The sequence below is a fragment of the Nannobrachium achirus genome (assembly GCF_963921795.1).
Source record: "Nannobrachium achirus genome assembly, chromosome: 22".
NCBI lineage: Eukaryota > Metazoa > Chordata > Actinopteri > Myctophiformes > Myctophidae > Nannobrachium > Nannobrachium achirus.
The window spans coordinates 8,866,601-8,890,032 of record NC_137829.1 but is presented as its reverse complement, the minus strand read 5'-3'; the positions used below and the strand labels follow the sequence as shown (position 1 = coordinate 8,890,032).

The following is a 23,432-nucleotide window of genomic DNA, read 5'->3' as shown; positions in this document are numbered from 1 at the left end:
CCTCTGACCTTAAATTAGGCACAAACATGGGGAAATGCACCCTACTACTATACTGCCAGAAACTTCTCCATTCCCCATCCAAATTGTAAGCTAACCTAAAAACAGGACTGTCCTCATCAAAATAAAAATGTATAGGCTACCCTACTAGCTTGCCCCAGCAAACGTAATGCACTCCCTCAGCAAGCCCCACGGAAGTGGTATCTTACCCTAACCTCAGCAAAACTATGCCTATTCCCCAAAATTATTTCTAAACTTATTCTCAGTAAAACAAAAACAAGACTACAAGATACAAGAACCGCCCCAGCGAGTGGTCGGCATGAGGTTGTTGGAAAGAAGTGAGGGCGAGCGTGTTTTGGGGCGAGCGATATCGTTGAAAGTGGTTACGTTTGTCTCTTTGCTTCAAGAATATTTAACCAATGACATGAAACAAGAGCTTGTAGTTGTGACTAAATAATACATAGGCTACTACATAAATATTTTACTACACTAACTACAAATCTCCTGAAAAGTAAGCGTTTTGGACATACTGTACAAGGTACTCGCCTGACAGATGATACAGCTATAATGTCCTTGAGTTGTGTGTATGTGTGTGCGTGCGTGCGTGTGTTAAAAAGAACCAGATCTCAGACCTCAACACAGACGAGAAACCAGGCCAGAGACTTAAGACTAAAGCACTTCTTCCTTCCAACATTGTAAATACACTTGACACGGACCCACAGAGGTACTGTACCTCTCCTGCACCTCATGAATCATGTCACATTTTAAACATACGCTTTACACTGCCGCATGACAGCGTTGCTTGCCGACAATTTACAAGACGAGATTTACAAGAACTGATTTAAATCATATTTAGAACTAACTGATTTACAAGCTAACAACGCAGTGCGTCGTGGCACGTTGTTAGCTTGTAAATCAGCTCTTCTAAATCAACTCTTGTCGGCAAGCAACACCATCGTGGGATGGAGTATAAATTAAGCTACAGGGAGGCATGGGGGGAGAGAGAGACAGAGAGAAAGAGAGACAGAGACAGAGAGAGGGAACGCAAACAGTAACCTAACCAGTGGTGTAAAGTAACTAAGTACAATTTTGAGGTATTTGTACTTTACTTGAGTATTTCCAATTTCCAAGAAATTATTTTTTTTATACACTTGGAAACTTCTGTAGACTGTATACTGACTACTTTTACTTTTGGTACTTTAACTACATTTTGATACCAATACTTTTGTACTTTTACTCAATGTTGAATTCCGTACTTTTACTTGTAACAGTACTTCTACACTGCAGTATTGATACTTATTGGTACTCAAGTAAAGAATTTGAGTACTTTTCGCACCACTGCCAGTAACCATAACGGCATAGAGACTAACCTTTTCAGTGAAGTGTCTGTCGAGGGTCTGGTACTGGAGGCTGGTGGGGTCTCGGAGCTGCTCGCTGTATCTCTCTCCAGTGAGCAGGATGCTCAGCTCCACCACCTGCTCCAGCACAGGGGGCGTGGGAGGCTCCATGGCAATGTCATTGTCCACCTGCAGGCCGAGGGAGGAGGACGTGTTCACAATGCATTAATGCAGGGGTTCTCAAACTTCTTTAGGCTGTGACCCCCAAAATAAACATATATGAACTGGGGACCCCCACCCTGACAAGCACTTTGGAATTGTAGGTATTACATTTAATGTGACTCGGTTCCACAGATTTTGTGAAAATAGCAGATCTACATGCAGATCTACATGCTCACAACAATGTTGTGAGCATGTAGATCTGCTATTTTCACAATGTTCACCTCTTGCTTACTTAATATTTGATAGTTTGGCCAGTTTGGTATTAAAACAGTCTTGAAATTCCTTAAATTGTCACTTTATAAATGTGCAGTTACCCTGTATACACTTATGTAGGTTTGTTTACCGTTGAGTGAGACATTTTTATTTTACATTAATCTAATCATCTGGGGACCTCTCAGTCTAGCCGGCGCAGATCGATCCTATCAACTTATTATCAACGTTGAATATTTGGAAATTGGAATAATGGAAACGCGGAGAAATAACTAATAAAGGGCTGTCGTAGTAGCCGCACCAACAACGACCGGACTGGCAGCTCAGCGTCTTGGGAATGAATGGCTTGGCTTTTGGCTCGTTCTGTTTTGGTTGTAGGCTACGTCATTGTATTCATTCAGACTCAGCCCCGATTTGTGAAAATATTAAACCAGTTTGATATTCTCGTAACAGAATCTGGCTCTCAAGTTGGGGTAAAAATCGAGTCAGAACACTACCTCACATTTAACGATTGAATAATGACCGAATCACGGGAGCACGCCACGACTTTATTACGACTGAGAAATCTTTTCAAAGTTGTTAGATGTAAGAGGGCATTTAGAGGAGTTGTGTGGGGAAAAAAAAAGTTCTCCCCCTTCTGTATTGCCTAGAACTGGAGGATTGCTTTGGGGGTTTGTATTGCAAAGTACACTGTGATGGCATCACACCAGTGTACTTTGCAATACAAACTCCAAAATAAATCCAAACGACAAATTAAACATTGGCCAAATTGTCAAATATGGGAGGCAGAAACAGTGAAAATAGCCGAGCTACATGCATGTGTGTGGGTTGGTGGGTGGGTGGGTGGGTGCAGGGGTCATTTGTTTGTGTGCATGTTTGCCAGAGTCTGCACTCACTGGACTGGCCTCTATTGACATGTCATTAATATACCTTAGACTAGAGGAGTTGTGTGAAAAAGAAAAAAAAGTTCCCCCCCTTCTGTATTGCCTAGAACCGGAGGATTGCTTTGGGGGTTTGTGTTGCAAAGTACACTGTGATGACATCACACCAGTGTACTTTGCAATACAAACTCCAAAATAAATCCAAACGACAAATTAAACATTGGCCAAATTGTCAAATATGGGAGGCAGAAACTGTGAAAATAGCCGAGCTACATGCATGTGTGTGTGTGTGGGTGGGGGGTCATTTGTTTGTGTGCATGTTTGCCAGAGTCTGCACTCACTGGACTGGCCTCTGTGACAACAGGAACCACCACCTCCACCTCTGTGACAACAGGCACCACCTCCTCCACCTCTGGGACAACAGGCACCTCCTCCACCTCTGGGACAACAGCTGCAGCCTCCACCTCTGCTGCTGTGTCTGCCTCCTCCTCGTCAGCATCACCTCCAGCTTCTGCTGCGGCTGGAGTGTCAGGCGAAGAGAGAGAGAGAGAGAGAGAGAGAGAGAGAGAGAGAGAGAGAGAGAGAGAGAGAGAGAGAGAGAGAAAGATGGTCATTTGCCGCTGATGTTATTCTTATTATACCGCTCATTAACATGGATTTAGTGGTGCAACAGTTAATCAAAACTAATCGTTTTCATTGATTATCAAAAAAGAAAGATTTTAATAAAATAATTGATTTTCAAAAATAGTGAAAATTGCAGATCTACAAGCTCACAATGTGAGACTTTTGCATAACACTGATGTACGGCAAAGTATAAAACAAGGCTTAAAGGGACACTAGGTAAGCTCACAATGATCGACGCATTGTGAGCTTGAAGATCTGCTATTTTCAAAAGATTTTTATGCATTTGAAAACTTGAAATGGGACATTCTGCACAACAAGTAATACTTTCTGCTTTTGGTACTTTAAGTACATTTTGATACCTATCCACCTCTTTCCACAGGAATTTACTGGAGATTTTTTTGCACCGCACTTCCGGTTAAAAGCAGACATACAAGCTCACGTCGTGTCGCAGATGCAACCGTTGTGAGCTTGTAGATCACTCTCGGCTGCGGCGCCGGAAGCTCCGTGCAACTTCTGCGCAATGCACTATGGGATGTTGGAAAGTTCTCGATACTTCTGCACTTTTACTCAAACACGTTTTGAATTCCAGACTTTTACTTGTAACAGAGTAGTTTATACATTGTGGTATTGATACTTTTACTTAAGTAAAACATTTGAGTACTTTTTCCACCCCTGTTCCCAGTGCACACTGCACAGCTAACTGTATGAGAGAAAGCATACTGTCATCAGAGACACTGACCTTCCTCCAGTGCCTCGGTCTCTTCAGGGTCGTCCGGGGACGGAGTGCTATGGAAGGGCAACAGGACGTTCTTAGTCAACTCAATGAGAGCAATGGGAATTTACGCATAACGGTGCTGTGTAAATAAATAGTTTGATAGTAACACCCCATTAGACCTATAATTATTTAACTATTGAAAACAGCAGATATACAAGCTCACAGCGCAGCATCGAGTGCTGCGCTGCGAGCTTGTAGATCTGCCATTTTTGAAAAATGTAGATTATTTTCGCAAGTCTTTGAATATATCTTTTTAAAAGCTTTTGGGGGGGTCCCTGTAACAACATATTTTGAGATGGGGTCCGCGGCCAAACACATGTAATTTTGGTGGTCCTTGACATGAAAGAGTTTGAGAATCACTGATTTAGAAGAAAGATTTAGAAGACATTTATAGAATCGGGGTCAGAAACATTCAAAGACTTGCACAAAAGTTCACGGTTTTTCCAAAAATAGCAGATCTACAATGCAAACTTGTATACAGTATCTGCTATTTTTTAATAGATAAAGCATAACATGATGCTTAAAGTGGTTCAAATCTAAAGTGACACAGATGTGCGTTCAGGCCTAAATAGGTTGTGGTCAAGTGAGGCTGAATAGCCTTGACAAACTTCCATACCTGCACATGGGCTGCTGGAAGGACGTGGGGGGCTCACTGCCAGCGCTGGAGGACATCATGGTGAGTGACACACAGCAGGCATTGGGGATAAAGTCACATGGTTACATAACATACAGACACAGTGAGTGGTGTAAAGTACATTTACTCAAGTACTGTACTTAAGTACAATTTTCAGTACTTTTACTTCTACAACACTACATCTCAGGGGCAAATATTGTACTTTTATTCAACTACAATTATTTGAAAACTTGTACATTTGTAGATTATTATTACATACTAACCACTTCAGCCCTATATACATTTCGGTAATTTGAAAAGATGTGCAATGGGACATTCTGCATGAAACTTTAAGTACATTTTGAAACCAATACGTTTGTACTTTTACTTTTACATTTTTAATTCCAGACTTTTTACTTAACAGAATATTTCTACACCGCAGTATTGATACGTTTACTTAAGTAAAATGTTTTAATACTTTTTCCACCACTGCGGATTGAGATAATGATTTAAAACCGAGGAAAGGCGGTGGTTGTTTACCTTCTTAACCCTTGCAATGCCATTCTCTGAAAAAGAAAAGAGAGAAGTGGATGTGAAGCCATGAGATATTCAAGCTGCATGTAATATATCGTCGTTGTCGGGTGGAAACCTTGTATGTCCAAGACCGTTCGTTTTGTATTTATCATTTTAAAAATGAATTAAACTAGTGAAAATAGCAGATCTACAAGCACACAACGCCTCGCACCTCGAGACGTTGTGTGCTTGTAGATCGGCTGTTTTCACTACTTTTGTGATTTACTTGGTGAAAAAAAACGTACAAACTTGAAACTTGGAGATACGAGGTTTCTGCACAACAGTGACGATATACTGTTAGTTGTTAGTCTGTGTTTTTCTCCCACATCCATCCACTTACAGTGTCAATGAGAGCCTGGTGCTCCTGTGATTGGCTGAAGTAGTTGCCAATATCGTGCACCTTCACTGCGCCCTCCTGGCATTGGCTCATCCAGCTTTGGTACTCGTCCTGCTCTGGAAGGCGGTCCCAGAAGATTTTGAAAGCCTCCCATACGGTCTCCTGGCACACTGGGCAAAACACGAGAACAGGGATAGGCAAAGTTTATTTACTGAAAATGAGACTTGTAGCTCTCAACATTAATGTTTCTCAACAGCAGGGGTCATCAATATGTCTTTTTATTTTGATCATGAGATCCAATTACTGAATGTCAGTCTCCAGGTTTTCTTCAGAATATGTACGACACTGATTTACTACGACACCATGACTATGGCACATTGGGAGTCCACTGGTATATGGTTCTTAAACGTTTTATTTTCAAGGACCCCCATGACTCTGAGAGTGTACAAATGGAACCAAATGGAAATGTAAGGGTCCATTTGGTCCCATTTGTGCACACTCAGAGTTACAGACCTGTAATGGTCATGTCCGTGGCAAAAATAGAATTTTGACAAAAAAATTCCACCACAAGCCAGCATGCGATGACCCCTGCTCACCAGACATTTTCCGAGGAACAGCCTCCGAAACAGCATTCCCTCCAAGAGATGTTAAATCTCTTATAGGTGAAATCTAATTCCTCTCATCTGGTGGTGACTCTTGTAGTCGCAGTAGTTCAATAATAAGATAAATGCATACCGGTATACTTCAAACTAAGGCAGATTTGGGGGAACACCGCTTCAGAGGAAGTTGATGATTAAATGCACCTTCGTGCCAAGTGCATGACCTAACTCTCTTGGACGAGTCACCGTATTATTCACTATGCCAAAGCCAGTTAATCTGTACAATCCGTACCAATCAACATTGGCACTGAGTTTTGACTGACATATTAGTGGCCACTATGTGTCAGCCAAATCTATTGTACATGAGTAAATCATTATACCCTCACAGATCTTGCAGTTACACACCACCCAGCAGCCTGTTTTGAACATGCAATCCTAAAACTTCCTCCAGACGTCAAAGTTTGATCTCCTTCTCAACCGATCAAAGATCAAAGCTCACAGACTCCAAGATCCAAAGATTTCCAAGTCTCTTTTGAGCTTTATGTCTTTCTCCATCTACTTCTCGCTCCAGCCTGTATGAAAACCATATGAAGATACATAGATACCGACCCTGCAAACTTTGTCTTCAAATCTCTGCCTTTGAGCAAGAGGTAGCAGAGCATCCAGAACAGAATCTCACACAATAGCACCAACTCCCTGTGGTTCGATTAGACTCATGGGGACTGGGGAGTGACACGCAGCAAATGGTCGTCGGGATCAGGATTCAAACCCTCGACACACTGCCAGGCGTGTGGCAGTATGTGCGGGCGCGCCAACCATAGGCAATCCTAACTGGAGGATGCACTTTATTGGGTTCATGTCAACATAATTTAATATGATTAATGATTAAAACAATAGCATATGTACCGGTATTCATTTATCTCTTTATTTAACTCTTTTTCCTTTTTAAACTTTTTAAAGCAGAGAGCTCCATACTTCCCTCTCCTAAGCAACAGTAGCAACTTCCTCCTGGGGGATCGTAAGGTGTACCCAGACCAGTGTTGATATTATGTCTTTAAATATTATGTTCACAGTTTGTATTAGTGAATTGTTAAATATATTATCCTTGGGTCTTGTCATATTGAGGTACACTAAAGCAAATTCCTCTCAGTATTGACTGATGATGGCAAACTGAAATAAACTGAATTTTACTTGCACCTCTATTCCTGCTGTCATGCATGTGTATTGTATCGTGGCCCTTATGCAGCGTTCACACTGGCAGCTACTGGATAAAGCTAAATGCTACCATTCGTTTTCAATGGAAGCCAGCAAACATGAAGATACAAAGATACATCCAACGTTTGTAGCCAGGGACGTGCTGGGCCCCTGATTCAGCCCGGGAAAAAGAGTTGGAGAGGCCCTCATTGCGCGCTATAGAGAGAGATCTCTCTCTCAGATCATGACAAGTGACAAGCCAGTGGGCCAATTACATGAGTTATATTTTGTCATTGTCGGGTGGAAACCTTGTACGTCCAAAACCATTTTAAAAATGGATTTAAACTAGTGAAAACAGCCGATTAGATCTGCTGTTTTCACTACTTTTGTGCGACAGCCTTGTATGATGAAGCAGGGCTTTGCTCTGCGAAAAGATTTACACATTTGAAACTTGGAGATACAAGGTTTTCTGCCTGACAATGACGATTTACTTTGTTGGCCGCCCAGCCCCCAAAATGGAATGAAGGCCGGCATTTTATTTTTTTCCTAATGGCCAGCCTGGACCGGCTGGGAATGAACCGGCCGTTCGGGAGTTGTCCCGCTTTTCCCAATGGCCAGCACGTCCCTGTTTGTAGCTACTACAAAAGCTACAGCAGCTACAAATGTGTTGAGCTGGTTTCAACTACAAACTACAAAGCAACAGATATTCTTCTTTGTATCTTTTGTATCTGCCAGTGTGTGAACGCAGCATTAGGAGATCACCTTAGCTCACTTGTCTAAATGGATTTATCACGTCTTACTGTAATTACCAGACTCCTGTCTCTTGGGCTTCTATGGAACCACATGTTGGTCTGGATGAGAATCTCATGTGGCCTAATTGTCTAACTGTGAAAACACAGATGTCATGCAGTATTCTTGTCATTGGACTATACATGCCCTGAGGCCCTGCACACTTTTTGTATTGAATTAATTAAGGGACAGTGGTGAACTAAAGTTCAGAGTAGCAGGCCTGTGGCCCAAAGATTTCCAGTGAGATCTACCGAACTGGCAGGAAAAGTTCTCACCCCTCCAGCAGTACCCACCGCTGAAGTGCCCTGGAGCAAGGCACCTAACCAGGGCAGGGCGTTGCTGACAATCAACAATGCTGGATAAACCTAGCCTGATTTCAGACTCTGCGCTGAGCTTGAGTCTGACATTGTTCCATTGACAAGAGATTTCAAAGGGGAGGGGATTTGAAATTCCCAATCACAAGAGATCTGGTGGGAGGGGTTGTGTTTGACTTGTGTGTACACAAAAACATTCCCCCCTCCCCCTCCCCTCTATGACAGGCATCAAACAGGTCGTTGTCTTTGATGCTAACAAGGTGTGCACAACCCCCCTTTGAAGTTCAAAGGGAGCAATTAAGAGCTTTGGCTGAGCTCCCCCCTCCACTGTTTCTGTTGATTTTCAAAAGATAGACCCACCCCCTCCTCCGTCTTGCATTGATTTCATTGGCTGGTACGCCAAGATACCATATCAAGTTAAGCGTCATATGACAACACCAGACCAAGAGAACCAGTCCACTCAGAGAGTGGGCGGGTCTATGGGCTGGAGCCAGGCAAGGATAAACCCTGTAAATTAAGGTTTATGGGAAAGGTAGGGAAATGTATAAATCATGACTACAGAGTTTTCATTGGGAGGCGGAAGGTGGAGGGAGAGTGACATGAGCTGGGACAAGACAGGACAGTGGAGTAAAATCTATTTTATTCTATATTTTATGGGATTTTTCTTACTCTTAATCTCATTGTCTGCTATCCGGTAGTGTTCCTTCACCCTTTATCTGAACCTGGAGGCAACTGGGTGGCCTGGCCATTGATCAACGTAAACAAGTCGACTCGCCATCATAAATGTTCATGGTAATACCATGAACAGGCACTGCTTACCTCTGAGGTGGAAGTAGTTCAGGTGGTTTGCGGCAACCTGCGGAGCAGTCTCCTGTGAACACAGTTTGACTCCACTCGGGAAAAGGATGTTGCGCTTGCGACGAGAGATCACCCCGTGGCCCTCATGAGGGACCGTGGGGTCAGATAGTTGGACAATGTGCGGATACGCCTGAAGTGATACTCCAGTGGTCCCGTTAGGTTCCTCCGTTCTTTGGAGCTCTGCGTAACCCATGGCAGAGCCTTCAAATGCAGCACCTGTGGTAGAGCACAATTAGACTACTGCCTTGCAATGAATGAGAATGAGTATAAATACAGGCCTTTTCATTTGGCAGATGATACATACCTGTCCTTATGTCCAAAAATATGAGGACAAAACTGAACACAGCAGCGTAAAAAACACATTTCCACCGTATGTTGGACATCTTAGATCCTTGATAATGCTGTAAATCCACAGACTGGGAGAAGGGTCACGTCGATGGGAACTTCCTCTCAAGTCATGTATAACAGAGGTGTTAACACCTTTGTATACGTTTGCATAGCTTGGAGTTCTACAGGTGCATTAAAGTAGTCTGCATACACGTATTTAATATAATTGCATTCTCTTCTCTTCTTAGCTTTTGTAGAGTGGAGGTGTGTCCCTGTGGTGCTGAAAGAACAGCTCCTCGGTTACCTGTGCACTGCGCAGATGGCATTTGGAGAGGATTCTTTTCCCTCTCCCTCTAATCCTGTTTACCGTTTAAGCCTTTTAGAGCAGCTCGCCAAGAAGTTACTGGTGTACTACTGGGAGGGAGGGGATGGTGCGTGCTTAGCGTGAGGAAAAGGTAGACGGGGTCGAGGCAAAGGCCACCTGCAGAGTGAGTTGACAGTGATGCACTAATCCATACAGACAAGGGTGCAGCAACAGTGTCACTCAATCCCAGTCTTTAGAGGTCACCGTGGCTGCTGCAGGATGGCGGTACTGGCACTTGTATTGATTAATAAATAAATAAATTCAGGGAACAAAATGCATGTGCGTGCGTCTCTGTGGACTTCTTCACAAAACACCTTGAAGGTATTGTGATCTGGGTTCACTTATAAGGCCACCAGGCTGTCTGATCCATCTGCTTCACTGTACAAACAGCTCAAGAGACCGTTTCTGTTCTGTGTTTAAGTCACAGACAGCTACTTACAACATCAAAGTGCTTCTTTGGAGCAATGTTGCCCAAGTCTACACATACGTATGCCCGTCCCCCAGCCCCACCCCACCCCACCCACCCACCCACACATGTTCTTAATCGCCTTGACCATGACCACACATACAGTACAGACAAACAAAACGTTTATCTGTCTGTTAGGTCGTATAGTGGCTTGGAGATGAGCTGAGGCACTGCAGCGCAAATCCTCTCAAACGGTATGTATTCACAGCAGTGAGAGTCAGAGGCTTAGGCTAAAGTTGACCCCCAACTCTCACTTTAGGACTTTTCCTGTTGTTGGAATACTAAGGATTTCAGATTACCATCACTACTGACTTAATTGACCCAAGTACACCAGCTCCCGGTTGCTTGAACAGATTATAGTTTTGAATGGCTACTAAGTGTACAGTCAGTGTAAGGCAACTTTATGAAGGCTTAATTACATTTATATACAGTTCAGTATCCACTCAACTATCTTAACCTCAACATATATACACATAAAGGTTTACCAAATCGAGGGAATCTAACGATAAGATAGAACGACGGCAGTTGTTCAGCGAATATGAAAAAAAATAAACTTTGACATGAGGTAAATCGAATGATGAAAGCAAAGACAGATTTCTTCAATATGAATATATCAAGAACATCCCTCAATAATTCTGGAAGTCTTTGAAATTAGCCCGGGTACAGTAAAAGACTTGGGACAAAATCACACAACTTGAACCTGAATTTTATGCACAACCTATATAACAAACCAGTCAATCGTCATTTTCCTTTTGCGAGAGTAACCATTCTATACAAAAAGGTGAGGAAATTAGAACCCAGTAATTACCATCCTGTCTCCATTCTGTGTTCAGTACGAAAAGATCATATTCAAACAATGGAAATAAGTCACTGGCTTTGTTTTTATCCTTGAGATTTCCTTGAGAAGCATGTAACATGTGTTTTTCTTTTAACCTTGACGTCTAATAAATCAAATCAAAACAACTCGACATTTATTTGTCATCTCACAATCTGCTGTTTGAATTTCAACCTGGCTTCAGAAGAACCCATTCCACAGATAGCAGCCTGCTCTATCTAACAGATCACATTAGGAAAGAACAGATATGTTGAAATATAGTGGCATTGTTATGTTGGATTCAAAAGTCGACACCCTAAATCATGATCCTTATTATACTAACACAGGGTTAGTAATGGCACCAGCTAAGCCTTATTTTATGTAGCACGAACCTTTAAGAGTGGTGCATAAAAAGGGTGACCAGATTTGCGGCCTTCCGTTTGGCCAGAAGCTTGTGAATGTGGGTGTTTGGTGAAAGACCTAGAGGATTGAGGTTATTCAGCCTACTGGGTTTTGCCATAGCAGTGTTTTCCTCAGCGTTTTGCCATAGCAATATGTGTGTGTGTGTGTGTAGCCATATTACATCACCAATTACATCCTAGACTTATATCCTAGTCTTTTTCCTCAGCGTTTTGCCATAGCAATGTGTGTGTGTAGCCTGTATTACATCACCAATTACCAATTGAAGACGTTATGCAAGCACGACCACCGCTCACTTCACATTGGGTGTGATTTTTAATATCAAGGCCTGCTGTTAGCCTAATACATTTTCTGTATTTCCAGAGCCTCCAGGTCTCTAGTTAAATTCATTCTATAATCCTGTGGGCATTCATCAGTGGGAGCCTTAGGCATATGTTGACTGGGTTTGTTGTGTTATTTTGTTGTATTTTGTCATGTTTGCTGTATTTGGTTTGATCCCCTATCGCCCATTTTCTTTTTAGGCTTAGTTCCATTTTAAGATCTTTCTGGACTTAATTCCGTTATAGATTTTGTCCTGCATTTTTCACATCTGCTTTTCATAGCGCCATCAGAAGGCGACTTTTTTCTTCGATAGTACTCCCTTCAGATTTTGTCCGAACATCATGCAAATCGGTATAGTATCTCTATAGTCATGTGATCAAGACTGATCTGTCAGATTTGTCATGGTCCTTCCTGATTGGCTAACATTGGCTTCCAAAGTTTGCAGAATTGGTCAGTTTTGAATAAAATGCCTCAAATCATGAACGCAATGCCTCATGCGATGAACACAGTGTCCGATTGCTGTGAAAGGCTGATCGAAATGGCACCTTTTTCACACTGGCCTATTATGGGATAGTGTTTTCTGCAGGTGATTCAGTCCGAGTGTATCAAAGGTTGCGTTCGGAAATGCGCACCGGGTGTGTGCTCAGTGTAGTGAGTGCCTAAACCTAACCCTAACCTCAGTAAAAGTATGCCTAAACCTAACCTTAACCTCAGTAAAACTATGCCTAAACCTAACCCTAACCACACCCGGTGCGCATTTCCGAACGCACCCTTTGAGACACTCGGACTGAATCACCTGCAGACTACCTGACCACCACTAAGGAAAAGTGGTCCGGGCTAGAACTGAATATTGACCAATCAGTATTTTCTTTGTGTCATACTACAAAATAATATAGGATCCACCATTGTTCAGTGATGTACAGGTGTAAATGGCTGTCAAAAAAGACCATAACATACATACATGTAATTCACTCTACAAGTTTTAATGAATTAAAGATGACTTCTGTCATGTACTGTATATAAAAACATCTGAAACAAATATAAATACCCAAATAAAAGGTCAAAACCAATAAAACTGAGAAGACTAAGCATTGAATAGGCAACAATGGCTGTGGGTTACCATTATAGACAATAAGCAGGTATTTACATTGTACATACTAGTTTTATTAGAAAACAATAGTTGCATTGAAAACAATAGTCGCATTAAAAACAATCTATACAAATATGTGAATGGATTTTTTTTTTAAAGATGTCATGAAATGGCTTTATTGTGAAAGTCCTAGTCAAACAGAGGCAGTTTGTGTCTCAGTAGCCTCGGAAACCCAGGCTTCTTTTGGCGATCGGAAGAAAAAGAACCCTGGGCGATCGCGTTATTATCACTGTTGTAGGAAGTGTAGAATTTCCCTAACCAATCAGAGTGCAGAGAGCGTCGCACCGAATGTTGACGTCATGACGCAACAGCGTTCTCTGCGCTGAGCAGAGGAGCAGAGGGGGGTGGGGGGAGGAGAACACATGCTATTGGCCAGAGACTTGCGGAGAGACTCGCGGAGAGATTCGCCGCGCCCGTCCATCTGCCTACACAAACTGTCCGCGTTAGCTCAGAGTGGTGTCTCAGCCAATCGTAGTATGTTTGTTACTGCAATGCCTATTTCTCAACTCATATTTTAGTGTACAGCTTATAAGTTGAAAGTTTGTGATGGACGGATGGATTTTGCCTACTCCCTCCCAGGAGGAGAAAGAGGGGAGGGTCTTGGAGGAGAGGGGGCGGGATTAATGGACTGTGACATCAAAGTACAGGGGCCTATCACATCCCTTTTCGGAACCTAATTATTCAGAAAACCCCAGACCCCATGTCGCGTGAAAATCATATATTTCATTTCATGAAGTTAACACTTTGCTAGCCGAAATAGAATGGCTTGTTGTAGATTAGCCGTGAAATTTCAATTATTATATTATGATCTGAGACATATATTATGTTAATAAACATTAGCGCACTCCCTCTCCCCCAGCGCCGCCGGTTTGTTTTGGTTTGAGGTCCCCCGGTCGTGAACTCACCATAACCATCTTGATTTCCATTGGCATAGAGTGGGGATTTTGGCCGAGTCGTCTTCCCCCCGTGGCGCTTCGCGTGTGTGATCCGTGCACATCGCGGTAAACGAATGTAATCCCGTCAATATGAAGACCCTGTGACAACTTTGATCTGGTCGAAAACATCCCCGAGATGCGCTATGCTAACGCTTCCTCCTCCAATGAAAGTGAACGGAAAATTTGTTATAGAGAAGGGATAGTCACCAGAAGCACTTCCGGTTCATGTGCAGAGAAGAATGATGCAATTGGTTAGACGGGTGGTATCACTTATTTCATTTTTAATGACCTAGTAGGGTAAAAGACGGCGCGGCTGAGACTCCTTGCTCAGATGTCCGGTTTTAATATTAAGGTGCTCCCCGTGGCTTGCAAAGTGTTGTTAAGACCAACAATTGTATACCATCAAATACATTTTATACCTTCGGGTAAATGCTATAGCTGCAAATTGTGTGTGCGAAGGTATAGTATGTTTGTTGTAGTACTACATCATTATGTTTAAAGGCAATGGGGCACACAAGCTTGAATGTTTGACAGGATTATGGAGGTGTCTATGGACAGACAAATGTAATGTTTGGCTTTAAAACGAACCACTTGAGTAAATTAAATTCTACACAAGTGAGTTGTCCCTTCATATTCACATCCTCACGAAATCATGAAGTCAAAGAGAGTAATCTTTGACTGAGACTGCACCGATTCAAACCACAGCTAGTCAAACTCTTCTAATACTAATGCATGATATAGCAAAAAAAAAAAAAAACTTAAAAAAAAAAAAAAAAAAACAATTAGGAAGGAAATATTTTCCATTCACATTATAATATCTATTGCTCAGTATGAGCAGTAATTGGCGACAGAAACGTGATACGATTATGTTAGGTTCTGTTGAGGTTCTGTCGACGGCAGAGATAAAGCACCAAGTCCCTGATCTCGTCTCGTTTCCTTCGCACCTGCTGCCGTGAAAACCAGCGCTGGAGGTATAGAGGAAGGTCAAAGTGAACCACAGGGTCCTAAAAGGAAAGAGTGTTTTACAGGGATGTGAGCATTAATTCAACATTTTGATCAAGCACGTGAAAATGTAAACACAAACTCTTGTCGGTTAAAGGACAACTTGAACTTTTCTTTTTTACAACAAGGGTTCAGATTTTAGATTGGAGAAAAGAAAAGATGAGTGCTAAAATATTTTCATTTACATCTTTCTATCGTTTTAGTGATTTTAACGATTTTGAAGTGGCTAAATATATCTTTTTAGACACAATAAGCCCATTCCCAAGATGCACCCCAATCCTTCATGGGCAGATGTGACTTAAGGGGGCTGGTGTAAATAGTAACAAAGAAAATGCCAGCTTATTTGTCAAAAAAAGACATATTTAGCTACTTGTACGCATGCCCCCACCCAATGAAATCAAAATCACTAAACGTGCTAAAACGATAGAAAGCAGTAAATGAAAACATTTTAACACTCATCTTTTCTTTTCTCTAATTACAATCTAAAATATGAACCCCCTAAAAAAAACAAAGTTGTCCTTTAAGAAAGCTTAACGTGATCCCTGACTAATACAACAAATATGCCTTAATACATTATAATTGTCCTCTATAACTACAATGTAAAATTAAAAACACCTAAATTATTTTATTTATTCTAGAAATAGCTAATCTTTCACTCAATAGCCCCGAGGGGAAATGCCCGTTGCAAGTTGATGATGTCATAAATGTCAAGTGTGATCTATCCCTATGGAATTTATGGCTTGCATGTGAAAATAAAAACAAACTTAATACTTCCTATGGTTAATATGAGCATCAAATCAATATTTCAAATGTGTTTGTGTTTTGTTTTTTTGCACATGCATGCCATAAAAATGACACATGACATTTATGACATCATCAGCTTGCGACAGGCATTTCCCCTACTGAGTGAAAGATTAGCTATTTCTAGAAGAAATAAAATATTTAGGTGTTTTTAATTTTACATTGTAGTTATAGAGGACAATTATAATGTATTAAGACATATTTGTCGTATTAGTCAGGGATCACTTTAAGAGAGTATTTGTTAAGGTTTAGTACTTCACCTTTAAAAAGCTCTCGACATACTGCAGCAGGTAGAGGCCGCAGTCACTGGTATTGTCCTGCAGGGGGACCCGGCAGTGTGAGCTCTTCATCTGCTCAGCACCGAAGTCCCTCACGGAGCCCCTTCGCACCTCCCATTCCGACTGCAGGTACCTGACACACACATATGGATTATTGTACACTGTCTATATCAGGGGTCTTCAATGTTTTCAGGCCAAGGACCCCTTAGTTGAGAGAGAGATGAAGCAGGGACCCCCAACAACCTTTTCATAGATTCCATAAACAGTAGTTTCATTGTTTGACAGCACAATCATCATTGTATTTTGGTTTCATGTCAATTTGTGTTTAACATATTACGTATTACAATTACATATTTAACCACTTGAACCGTCAATACTTAAAGCTGTACTGTGGAAGCTGCTCAACTAGTGGTCAGTGGCGGTATTGCTTTTTTCGGCCGGAGCGGACCCCCGCGGCCGTCGCGAGCACCTCCGCCTCGCCGATACGATTCCGTATCTCCCATACTGCCGTCTCCCATCATTTTTAGACCAGGATTGAGGGAGTAGCAAGCAAGATTCCTTCACCAATGTAAACACAGTTGCTGAGGGAAGCTACTTCCTTTAGAGACAGCAAGACTCGCTGTGATTGGCCGGTGGTGTATGATCGGCGCTGTGATTGGCCGGTAGTGTATCATGTGGGAGATGACATCATTTTGCCGGGAAATTCTCCCCCCCTCACAACTCATAGAAAACATATAAAGAGAAGGCTTCAGAAGCTGAAAATAACAGAGTGGGGGTTCTAAAACTTTAGCGATTTAACAGTTAGGACAATTTTAAGATTTGTTTTATAAAAAAAGTTACATGGTATAACTTTAACTTGACATTTCACTCTGTACTTAGTCTGCTCTTTTTCCCCTCTACACACCAAACCTCTTTGCCGAAAATAGCCGATCCACAAGCTCGTAGATCTTGTAGATCTGCTATTTTTGGCTAAAGTTCTCAGAGAATGGACGCTAGGGTTCAAGTGGTTCATAAAAAAAAGGAGAAAAAAGGTTTCTATCACACATAGTTTCGAGGACCCCCTGTAGTAACTCTCTGAGGACCCCCTGGGGTCCTGGACCCCCTGTTGAAGACCCATGGTCTATCTATATAGACCTATACACACGTCGATGCATGCATACTGTACATGTGCACAGACACTAGTAGAAATAACCGTACTTACTCCCGCACAAGTTTGAAGACTCGCTCGTGGTGGGAAATTTTAAGGGAGTCCATAATGAGAATGCAGGGTCTGGAGAGACAAGCAGTGCAATTATTTCAAACGATGAATAAAGATTGATTTCACGTTTTACATGCAATGTTGCAAAGTTCCTTTAAATAAAATTGTTTCTTAACACACTATATATATTAAAAAGTAGTGGCTGAAGGGGGGGGGTTCAGGTGTGACATGTTCACTCTCACAAATACTGCTTGGTTTTTCCTGATTCTTTCCCACATTTGAATCATTCAAAATTGTCTGCGGTATGACAAGCTAAACATGCTAAAGGTTTGAATACAATGTCATTTTCTTGAATTATATCTCCAAAGCATGACTATTAGTCAGGGAATTTTAATAAAACCCTGGGAATAAATTCCTTACCAAACAATTTCTTCACCAATGTGTTCGTAAAGGTGTCTAGTAACATATCTAACAAAGATTGAAATTCAACATCCCTAGCAAAATATTTGACAGCTAGGGTAATTCTGGGTCTCATTCACTTACTATACACTGTACTATAAGGGAAAAAAATCACTCCCAAAAATATGCTTTAAGTAGCATGTTAGGGGTCTAACTATGTGTTTTTAATTATTCTGAATCCATTGCAAGCATTTGTTTTGCACGAAAAACATTCATTGGGCCAAAATCAGACGCAAAAAACAATGGTTTAGTGATGAGTCATCACTTTTCACAAGGTGTATGGGGTCCATTTTTGGCCCAAGGGATGTTTTTCGTGCAAAACAAATGCTTGCAATGGATTCAGAATAATTAAAAACACCTAGTTAGACCCCTTACATCCCACTTAAAGCATATTTTTTGTAGTGATTTTTTCCCTTACAGTACAGTGAATGAGACCCAGAATTACCCTAGCTGTCAAACATTTTGCTAGGGATGTTGAATTTCAATCTTTGTTAGATATGTTACTAGACACCTTTACGAACACATTGGTGAAGAAATTGTTTTGTAAGGAATTTATTCCCAGATATTCTGCTAACTTTCCCTGACTATATAGTGTTTCACAACTTAAATCTGCTCCTCAGACATGGCACTCTCTTAACTCAAGGGCAAAGATAGAGCAAAGAAAGCTGTAAAGCAGTTCCTTTAAGGATGTTTTAGTGGAGATTCTTTCTGAGAATTAAAACCACACCAGAGGACAGAGTCTTTAAACTACACAGATAAACCTTAATTGTGTATGTTGCTTTTTTTTTACAGTTTATTCCTAGCCCAGAGGCTTCACCTAGAGATTTACATTATTTCCTACTGAATGTTTTACAGGTTACTGAAGAGGGACATGGAATTGTACACAGTATAATTCACTTCATACATAGAGCATAATGATAGAAAATACCAAAGGATATAAGCTTTGACAACAGTACTGGCAAATTCTCAACACCAGAGCACCAAAAACAGGATTAAAAGCAAATCACGTTTGCACGTATGCTCCGAGCTGCTGTTAAAACTTTGGGGTAGACACACCCGCAGTAACCTCACACCTCACATTGAAATTCTGTCTGCAGCTGATATTAATTAGCATGGCATGCTACACAAACTCAAACTCTCACCAGCCAAAGCCATACTGAGCAAAGTGCACGAGCAAATTCAGTCTCTCAGGCCTTGTCTATTTAAGCAGAACCTTGCACTCACCTCTTGCAAACAGTCTTTCTTTTGCAGGTCTGCTCTGTGCAGTTCTACAAATAAATCAGAAGAAATAGAGGATAAAATGACGAAGAATTGATTGTGAGTCATATTGAAAAAACTACAAACAAGACAGGGTCTAATAGTGTGCAATCTGTAGCTATGAATAGCAAGTTACTACTGTAGGTGTGCTGTTAGAACAGAGCCCCAATGTTGTGCTACTGTCCCAATGTGAACTTGGGCCATAGAAGACAATATAGACATCACATTGGCCAATGGATCATGCGTCATCGCCATTTCGTTAGTGGCAACTTGACATAACTCCACTGCAAGAAATATGTCGTACATACCTACCTTTTCTTTCTATAATTTTTATCCGACAAATCTGTAACCCATTTTTCACCTGTGTCAATTATCTAGTGTAATCCTGGGCGCTACACTCCCTCTGCCAACCTGGGGAGACAATGGACTGACCTCATGCTTCCTTCTATGCATGAGGAGTTAAGTTGCTTCTTTTCACCTGACAGGGGGAAGTATCCCCGGTTGGATGTAACGCGTGGAAGGAACATGTTATTCCAACCAGTTCCTTTCTCCTCCATCAGGCGCCCTGGCTAGCCAAGGGAGGCAGTATAGAGACCATGTTTTTTGTGAGGGTACCTACGGGGAGAACAAGCAAACTCCACACAGAAAGGCCCTTTTGACAACCCCACCTAGGGTATGGGCACTGATGACGCGGAGGAAAGCACACGACCCCAGCGCCCACAGCAGGAATTGAACCCAGGACCTTCTAGCTGTGAAGCGACAGCACTATCAACTGTGCCCCCTCGTACATACCTACCTGAGACTAAAACTTTGTTTTATAACATTACTGTTTGGTATGAACCAAGTATCCTGTATCAAAACATAACTATGTGTCTAACATTTGTAACAAACTGCTTGAGAATTGGTGAAGAATTCAATGAGTTATGATGTTCATAGTGGAGAGACTTCCTGCTTCAATTGGCAATACATGGGGCATAGATTATAGGAGCCAGGGCTTGCCCCTGCCAATATGGCGGCTGTGTTGATGCATTGCTCTATTGTACAGGAGCAAGTAATAATAATAAGCTTAATTTGTATAGCACCTTTCATACATGAAATGCAGCTCAAAGTGCTTTCCAGAGCAAAGATTGTACACATGATCAACGATCATGTGTACAATCTTTGTGCATAGAATCTACCATATGTATTTATACACACCAACCCTGTTCTAGATGGCTGGTCTCTTTGGTACCACGTCGTAAAACCTAGAACTCTGCCAGGTCAAAATGTGCCTTGCTCTGTAGTGGCCATAAGAATAATATTCAATTTGTTGACATGCAGTAAAGATTCAGATCATACCAGTGGGCCGGGTGGTGGCTCTTTGGTAGAGTCTTCTTGATTTTCAGAAACACCTTTAAAAAAATGATCACATCATGAGCCCAACAGTCACCACCCAATCATTCTACTGTGATTCAAAAAACTGACTTTCTTTTTTTTAAATGAACGCAGAGCAGACAAATGTTTGGTTAAAGGCACACATACCAGACTGAGTGCCTTGGTTTTCTGCAAGACTTGATCCGTGCAGTGCCTCCGTGACACCATTTGACGTTTTAGACTCATGGGTCTCCTCTTCGTGCTGGGGCTCGGCAAACATGCTGTCCTGCACTCCTTTAGGCGAGGCTGGGCCCATCTGGAGTTCATAGCGGGGTGCCTCCAAGCCAGGGAAGCAAATAACTACCAAATACCAATGAGACCTGAATCAAGAATGAGAGGCATATGAATCAAGTGTTTTTAAGTGTAGTTCCGAGTGTGTTAACATACTATACTGTGCACGAGCACGTGTTCAGGCATGGCACTCACTCCTGATTGACAGGCACGAACAGGAAGTCCTTGTTGAAGATGTCGACGTGTCGCGTCCAGGTCTTCACTCGTTGGTGACGCCGCTGTCTCTGACTTCTGAGTGCAGGTGGAAAGCAAAACGACAGTTCAAACATTCACCATCTAAAGACATTATCACATGAATCAATGTTTACGTTTATTTTTTTCCCTGTGCTTCACTTGTTATATACCGAAATATGTCAATAACAGACAACCTTTCACACTGGTTCACAGGCTGTCAATCACGTGATTGGCAGAATCAAATGACATCTGGCTGTGTCATCGTTGCGTATTTAAACCCTATATACTTTGCTGCATGTCAAATAGCAAATATAGCCAATCTACAAGCTCACAACGTATCAAATCGTCGCAGCATGATTTGAGTTTCAAATCTGCTATTTTTGCCGAATATTCACCTATTATGACATGCCAAGAATAGGGATGGTAGGTTAACAGCGTGGCTAACAGAACACCTTCAAAATACACACTCCTCTCTTATCAGCGAATGTGGGAAAGACAGATGGGCCACTACTCACGAGGCACTGGTGCCATCCTCGCTGGCGTTGTCTCTGCGCGTCAGCTGCTTGTAGAAGAAACTGCTGAAGATGTGCGAGCGCTCTGCCACCTCGGCAGAGGCATTCTGGATCAGGTATCTGATTCAGAAACACACACATCCGCGACCGTTGAAATGGCTTTTAAAACCCTGACTGACATGAACCAGTTCAATACATTTAGGCCTAGAATTATTGAATGCTTTAACCAGTGGAAAAATAGCAGATATACAAGCTCACAGCGCGGCACCGAGTGCCGCGCTGCGAAGAAATAGAAACTGCATAGAAACATGGGTTTTTCAAAAAAATCTTAGAAGGATTCAAAAGACACTTATAGAATCGGGGCAAAATTCTAATTTTCACGATTTTTCAATAGTTAAAGCATAAAATAATGATACACAATATGTGTACCCGTTCTAAATGGGTTAATATTATTCTTATTTACTACCAGTATGGTCAATATTGATGTTGTTCCAATCCAGATCCTGATAAAAAAAACCTGCTTCCGATCTACGGAGAAAAAAAGAAGAAAAAGAAAAAACTCACTTGAGGTAGAAATCGATGATGACATCGTTGAGGAACTGTCCACTGTCGAGACACTGCAGGTCTTCCATTGTCACGGTGATTCCTCCTTTTGAAGGCGGAGGAGGAAATTGGATTAACCTGAGGAGTGAAGGAAGATAAACAAGCTTGACTATCATTAATGTAGGGGACATTCCTCAATATTATGAAAATGTGTGACCACCTATTGAATTAGCTCTGTGATGTTAAAAGGGGTTATAGACAGAGGGGAAAAAGACAAACACGGCCAAAGTTATAAGAAGAATACATTCAAATGGGTTGTAGAAACATTTTCTGAATTTAAAGCATGAGCGGATTCACCTATCCTACATACACAAATGAAGGTAAAAAGGCTTACTGTGCTACATACCATGCAAGTCTGAAACGACTTTTTTTGCATCCATGTGTAAAATATTGCCTCTGACTCATAAGCTATTATATTCATATTACCACCTGTTCTGAGCCAGTATTAACAGCTGCTGTAATAGCTGTCCTGAGCCGTGAGTTTAACCATGTCACCAGCAGTGACAAGGAGAATGTAATAAATTGTATAATTAGCTTGTTTCTGTGCAACTGGTAGCAGATATGTGTGTGCTGGTTAATGAGTAGATTTGTCATAATTAAGCTTAAAAAACAATTATTGAATTTAAAGCAGCACTGGTGAATTTTCACTCGTTCATGTATGTTGAGAGCCAACTCTTGCTTTTTGGGGGGTGCACGACTATTCGTAGAATACCAGACATTGCGGTGAATGTCAAATGTTTTCGTTTTCGGTGACGGGCTGATTTTAAGTGATTTTGAACTAAGAAATCTGGCATAGTGCATCTTTAATGACCATATCTTCAAAGGAATAAAATAACAGCCTCCAGTACCAGATTTGGAGTAGCTGAATGTGGGTTGTTGTGGGTAACAACAACCAGTGGTGGAAAAAGAACTCAAAGTCTTTACTTATATAAATATCTTATAGAAAATGGAGATTTATACAAATATCTAAATACTGAATCAAGGAATTCAAAAACTGTCCCGGGTGTTCCCAAAAGCCAGATTAAACGATAAAATTACCAACGTTTTTTTCAAAGTGAAATATCCCTACAGTACTCGAGTAAATGTACTTAGTTACTTTACACCAGTGGTTCTCAACCTTTTCAGGCCGCAACCCCCAAAATAATCATATTTTAACTGGGGACCCCTCCACCCTGACGAGCACCGAGAGTTGAGGCATTACATTTTGTATGACACGGTCTTATTGTGAAAATAGCAGATCTACATGTAGATGGGCTATTTTCACAATTTCTGCCTCTAATAATTGACAATTTGGCCAATGTTTAATTTGTCATTTTAGAGGTAT

General features: G+C 41.5%; 2 protein-coding genes across 8 annotated transcripts in view; both read right to left on the bottom strand.

The window, feature by feature from the left end:
- The window catches only part of impg2a (interphotoreceptor matrix proteoglycan 2a), a gene marked incomplete at both ends in the record, with an annotated part of 30,969 nt that extends 21,453 nt beyond the window's left edge, over positions 1-9,516 (bottom strand). The window contains 5 exons of the mRNA XM_080753553.1: positions 1,368-1,523; positions 2,989-3,167; positions 4,011-4,089; positions 5,573-5,739; positions 9,285-9,516. Coding sequence (XP_080609679.1) covers positions 1,368-1,523; positions 2,989-3,167; positions 4,011-4,089; positions 5,573-5,739; positions 9,285-9,516 — 813 coding nt within the window. The remainder of the gene's footprint in view (positions 1-1,367; positions 1,524-2,988; positions 3,168-4,010; positions 4,090-5,572; positions 5,740-9,284) is intronic.
- A 3,537-nt stretch (positions 9,517-13,053) lies between these two features.
- Positions 13,054-23,432, bottom strand: part of LOC308307991 (uncharacterized protein) — a 26,641-nt gene continuing 16,262 nt past the window's right edge. For 5 of the 7 annotated variants that reach the window (XM_080753337.1, XM_080753339.1, XM_080753338.1 and 2 more), the window contains 9 exons: positions 22,070-22,186; positions 21,509-21,625; positions 20,955-21,050; positions 20,637-20,848; positions 20,454-20,506; positions 19,083-19,126; positions 17,403-17,471; positions 16,184-16,334; positions 13,054-15,124 (listed from right to left, as the gene is read on the bottom strand). In XM_080753337.1, the coding sequence (XP_080609463.1) occupies positions 14,990-15,124; positions 16,184-16,334; positions 17,403-17,471; positions 19,083-19,126; positions 20,454-20,506; positions 20,637-20,848; positions 20,955-21,050; positions 21,509-21,625; positions 22,070-22,186 (994 nt within the window). In that variant the 3' untranslated portion in view covers positions 13,054-14,989. Of the gene's footprint in view, positions 15,125-16,183; positions 16,335-17,402; positions 17,472-19,082; positions 19,127-19,593; positions 20,507-20,636; positions 20,849-20,954; positions 21,051-21,508; positions 21,626-22,069; positions 22,187-23,432 lie in introns of those variants that run through there. The other 2 variants (XM_080753340.1, XR_013963252.1) reach the window with 2 other exon arrangements.